Genomic DNA, 5,945 nt, shown 5'->3' on the forward strand with positions numbered 1-5,945 from the left:
AGAGCAGGACCAAGGTCCGCTGGCCTTCGCGCCGCTTGCAATGTCGTGGACAATAACTGAAAACGAGCGCTCTATGCCGTTTCCATCCATCTTTCCCAGTGGGATCCATAATCACGCATCAAGGCCTATGTGTGTATCATGTATGAAATAATGAATATTTATCTATCCACACGCACACACACACGCACACACGCACACACGCGCGCACGCACACTTAAAACAGTAGGCCTAATCGCCTCCAAGGTGTGACATACGGGAAGAGGGGAGGTTTCAGGCTCATGTACTTTGTGTACTGTGGTGGGGGGAAATCATGGGGGAAATAGAAATACTTTCATTGCACAGGGCGGCGAAACTGTCAATGCAAATTTCATCAGCCCCCGACGTGGCCAATCAGAGGCTGCGAAGCAAAACGCGTCACACCGTTCAAGCCAGCCTATCAGCTTTCTCCACGACTGTAGAAAAGATACCGTGCGCACCTCCCATTTAGAGCAGTCTGCAAAGTGACGGGGAACAGAGCAGCAACGCAGAAGAACCCCTCGGGTTTCTGTGTTTTAAAAATAAAATAACAATAACACAACCAAACAATAAAAACCTAATATTATTTCTCAATCAAACCCCGCTGTTCCAGCAAAAAGGATATACAACAACATGGTGGTGATAACGGCAGGGACGGGCGGAGGAGGAACCCACAAAGTGCTGCTCATCTCGGGCAAGCAGCAGCAGACCGGCGGCAGCGCCGCGCTCCACCAGGCCGCCTACAGCCGCTCCATCTCGGTGATGCTGCCGTCCTCCTCGGCCTCCTCCTCGTCGTGCGGCCAGCAGAGCTCGGATGACTCCGGCTCGGAATCGAACACTCACAATGGGCCGCCGATGCGCAAGAGGCAGCGGCTCACGCACCTGAGCCCGGAGGAGAAGGCACTGCGGAGGTTGGTTTGAAATTACTTGTTCTGGGTTGATTTCTAACGTTTTGTGTCCATGAATTTGAAAATGTCAGATCTGCAAGCTCACAACGCGTCGCATTGTGAGCTTGCAGATTGGCTATTTTCGCCGGTTGCGCGGCACCGGTCTTAGGACGAAACATAGAGCTGTCGGCTATTTAAACCCGGCATACGCCCATATGCATGAGTAGGCTATTGATCTCTTTAAAAGAACAATGAACATTATTTGGACGTTCACATCAAGTCACAGTGATCATCGCTGAAGTTGGCAGCTTCTTGCTGTTACCAAAAAACACACAAATTAAAATCATATCAAATGTGTTTCGAATCCTTATAATTAGGCTACCAAATGATTTGGACGTTCAAATCAAGTCACCAGTGATCACTACTAAAGTTGGCTGCTTCTTGCTGTTAACAAAAATACACAAATTATCAAATCAAATGATGTATCTGAAAGTTTAAAACTTGTCTCCTGATCACGCCATAATAAATTGCACGCCTTTTTTCAAAGTTGGACTATAATCTAAGATTGTCAAGCTATCTCATTCATTTGAGTAACCGTCCGCTATAATGGTCCCACCCAGTTGAGTTTTGAATAATATGGAACAGAACAGGACATTGATATCCTGCTATGCCTGGCTGGCTGCCTTGCCTGCGTGGCAAGAAGATGGCCGGTGTGTGTGTGATTGCGCAATGGTTCAAACCCCATCTGTCATCGATTTTAGTCAGACTGGCTGTCAGCGTCACGGAAAGAATGTCTTCATCTAAATCCCCCACTTTTCCTTCCTCCATTCATTCTTTAGGAAACTGAAGAACAGAGTCGCAGCCCAGACTGCCAGAGACAGAAAAAAGGCCAAAATGGGGGAGTTGGAGCAACAAGTGCTAGACTTGGAGTTGGAGGTATAAACCCCCCACCACCCACACCACACCCATAAAACACATCCTTCTCAAACTTTTTCATCCACATGTGTGTTTGTTTTTTGCCAGGGACTTCATACAAGATTTATTAACATGTATGAAAAAATAATATTCCACATTCCCCCCCAAAAATATTCTTTAATATGAATAAATGTGTAGGCTATAAGGTTAAACTGATTTGGATGCTGTATTTAAACATTTTGCTGAGGACCCCAGACGACATAAAAAAAAGAGGGGGGAAAAAAGAGAACCCCAATCACAGTATGCATGAGTAACGGACCCAACGGTCAATAAAAGTGAACAGTGGACAGTTTGTACAGCATTCTCTCTCCTCATACCTTGCCTGTTACTGTACTGTCTCAAAGCAGAACTAGGCCAAATTGTATCTTTGGTGACAAAAAAGGTTACCAATATAAGATTTTACTTTGGCTATAGATTTTTGTGGAAGAAAAGAGAATGAAAAAAAATGTCCAGAGCGGAAGTTGAAACTAAAATGTGTCATCCCCCTTCCCTTCCCTAGAACCAGCAACTTCACGTTGAAAACAGACTCCTACGTGAAAAGACAAGCGGCTTGTTGACAGAGAACGAGGAACTAAGACAAAGACTGGGGTTGGACACCCTGGATACGAAAGAGAAGGTGAGACCATTGTTGTTTTGTTTTTTAAACTTGGAGGATGAAAGGGTGGATGAAAGGGTGGGCTGCGTTTCTCAGGTCAGTACTTGAACCTGAGGGGGGAAAAAAGACAGTGTTTGAGGCTTCGTTCTAAAACAACACTTTTCTTTTTTTGCTCTGTTTTCTCAGGTTCAGGTACTGCTGTCCAGTGAGGAGGAAGCAGGTTTGGGGATCGGGTCTTCTGAGTCTGCAGCACTCAGGCTACGTGCGCCTCCGCAGCAGGTGCAGGCCCAGCACCTCCTAAATCTGAAGACTTCACAATGGATACAGATGGTCCTGACCCTACAGACACTGAGGTAAGACCACCAGAGGAGGAGGAGGAGGCCATTTTGCCTTCTTTCTCTGCGATGGAAGCGAAAGCCCCGTGGGCCTCTCTGGCGGAGGCCTGGTCCTGCCTCTAGAAAGCCTCATTAATGATGCTAATGGTCTACAGCCAGCATTAGGTAGAGCTGGGTCATGGGTTAGTATGCTAATCCAAAGTGGGTGGGGGGGGAAAGTACTGATTGTTTTACATAAGTAAGAGTCGCAATGCCACAATGTAGGAATATTCGGTTAAAAGTCCTGTATTCAAAATGTTACTGTACTGTAGTGTTCGATGCAACACCATGTGAGCTTGTAGATTGGCCACTATCAAAATGGGGCGTTAATTGGTTTTTGTACTGTGTTTTGTAATAATCTAAATCTATGAAGTAACTTGATGCTAAAGACTTCAAATTGTAGTGGAGTAAAAAATAATAAAATACATTTGTCTTTGACTGAGAGATGTAGTGGTACCTCAAAGTTGGTGCTGTGTTTGAGTAAACGTACTTAAGCTAGCACTGCCATAGGCTAATCCCTCTCTCTCTCCCTTCTCTCCAGTCTGATCTGCTCATGGGCATTCTGGACATCCTTGACCCAGAGCTGTTCCTCAAGTCTTGCGAGCAGGAGTGCGAGGAGCAACAAGAGATGCTGCTGGTCGGAGGGGGGGACGCAGTACCTGCCGCCGCACCTGCAGCTCTGGGGACCCCACCAGTTAAGCTGGAGGCCCTTAATGAACTGATCCACTTCGACCACATCTACACCAAACCCGTCGAGGTGGTGGAGGAGGCGACGACGGTGTTATGCGGCGACGGCGTGGAGAGCGAGTACGACGTGGAGGTGAAGTTAGAGGAGGAGGCGGCAACCATGATCCCCGTTGTGGTGGTGGAGGTCGAGGAGGAGACGGTGTGCATCAAAGACGAGCCCGAGGAGGTGGTCATCCCCGTCTGTGAGGAAGAATTAGAGCACCGGGCGGCGGACGACTTCATCTCGGCCCCCTCTCCCCTCGACCTCAGCGGCCTGGACAAGGAGGCGTGCCTTGCAGACGCCTACAGCGACTCCGGATACGAGCGGTCCCCGTCCCCCTTCAGCGACATGTCCTCCCCTCTGTGCTCGGAGAGCTCCTGGGAGGACATGTTTGCAAACGAACTGTTCCCCCAGCTCATCAGTGTCTGAACCCCTAACCCCACACACCCGTTTCGTCCCCCAACACGTTAAACCATATAAAATCTAGACTAGGGGTGCAACAGTGTAAAGCGATTTAATGTAATTAAAACAAAAAGAGATACAATTATTGATCAATATTTTGGCATGTCATTATAGACTAAAAGTTAAACATGGCAAATATGCTGAAAATCGCAAGATCTACAAGGTCACTGTGAGCTTGTAGATCTTGCTATTTTCGATGAATCAAAGAAGATGATGGATGGTTGCATCCCTAATCTAGACACAGGTATTGTGTAGAGTTGTTAACCAACTACAGACCGGCAACAAATTGAACCCTCTCGCATTAAGCCTAAAGTTAAGCACATAATCTCCTTTATTATTATTACAGCAGGTCTGTACTGTGTTCATGGGCGAGGCTGCATTGACTTGTGGGAGATGGGGGAGTTCTTCACAGCTTATTTGGCATCACTAATTAGAGGGGTTTAAGATTGCTTAAATCTTTCACTCGCTATTCCAAAGTGGGTGAAAAATCCAGTATTTTCTGTAAATTTATCTATGGGGGGGCAGGGGGATTGATCATTTAAATAAGAGAAATTTTATTTATTTGTCTGTTCTGCTTCGGAGTCTTTGTAATATGTTATCTGTTCGCATGTATAAATGCCTTTCTTTAAATTTGTCGACCGCTCTCCATGTAGTCTTAATTATACTGCATTAAAAAAATTGCATTGCATTGCATCTTTGTTTCCTGTTTTCTGTCACTTGCAACTTTCATAAGGGATTTGCTTTATTCCAATGAGACTGATGGATGGTTATTGACTCATTTAATACGATTGGAACAAAGGATTTGCCGTAATGAGGTAAATGGTTAACTACAAACTTTCACTGGTGAAACAGATCTAGAACTACAAAAAACTAAAAATATTATTGAACTCTAGTCTCCATGGCGTGAGTGACTAATCAATAGAAAAAAAGTCATTTTGGGGGTGAACTACTCCTTTAAGACGGTAGCAAGTCTGCCTTATGAAAAACTCTTCAGGAATGTTGAACTTCTACGTGTATAAAGACAGCTGGAGTCATCTTCTGGTTTGTCTTGTTGCCACTACCCAGGCGGTCTAGGCATATATAAGTACTTTTATCCATTTTAGATCTCTTATTACAGAGGATGTCTGTATACTAGTCTGTTGATAACTGGTTCTCAAAGTGGGGTCTGGAAACCCCTGGGGGTCCTTGAGTTCCAGGGATTCTCAATCAAAATGAGTAAGTTTCAATAGTTTATCCCTATTTTATTTTCTAAAACATCTCATCTACAGGTTTCATAGCGTGTCGCTCTGTGATGGGGGTCTATCAGGGCACTAAATATTTTCAAATGGGGGTCCATGGTCAAATACATATCAATTTGGGTATCCTTGACAGGAAAATGTTCAGAGTTTTGCTGAGAAAAAAAGAAATGGATCTCAGTCAGACCACATGTGACGCGAGCGACCTCACAGTCTCACACATCTGTTAGGAGTTCTGTTCTCTCTCACGAGCCGTGGCTGATAGGAGCTGAGGCTGCTGTGAATTATTACCGATCACCCAGTCCTCCGACCGATTAGACTATTGAACGTGCACTGAGTGATACCGCACACATACAGTAAGCCCTATATGGACTGTGATAGGGGTCAAAGTTTGGGCCTGATAATGTCAAGACAGCATGTTTGGCAGATACCGTGTTTATATTCCCTATCTATCTCCGACCCGTGCGTACACATGCAGGCACGCAAGCACGCGCGCGCGCACACACACGAGTGCACACTCTCACTTCTGGGAAGGAGGAACAGGCTCTGCTTGTGTTGCGTAACAGTTCTAGTGTAACAGGGAGGTTCCTGGGAATCCAATCCAAATTCCGTGCCGGGGCCTCTTTCTTATACTCACTTCCCTTTACAAGTGGGTCAGTGTTTAGTATTGTCATC

At 45.7% G+C, this 5,945-nt stretch overlaps 1 protein-coding gene across 1 annotated transcript; it reads left to right on the forward strand.

Annotated features, from left to right (window-relative positions):
- Positions 1-494: 494 nt before the first annotated feature.
- Positions 495-4,728, forward strand: xbp1 (X-box binding protein 1). Its single transcript, XM_080738066.1, is given in 6 exon segments — positions 495-926; positions 1,742-1,838; positions 2,377-2,493; positions 2,659-2,825; positions 3,388-3,550; positions 3,553-4,728. Coding segments are annotated over 6 exon segments (1,272 nt in total). The 5' UTR covers positions 495-648; the 3' UTR covers positions 4,003-4,728.
- Positions 4,729-5,945: the final 1,217 nt, after the last annotated feature.

This window comes from Nannobrachium achirus (genome assembly GCF_963921795.1).
Source record: "Nannobrachium achirus genome assembly, chromosome: 12".
Lineage (NCBI taxonomy): Eukaryota > Metazoa > Chordata > Actinopteri > Myctophiformes > Myctophidae > Nannobrachium > Nannobrachium achirus.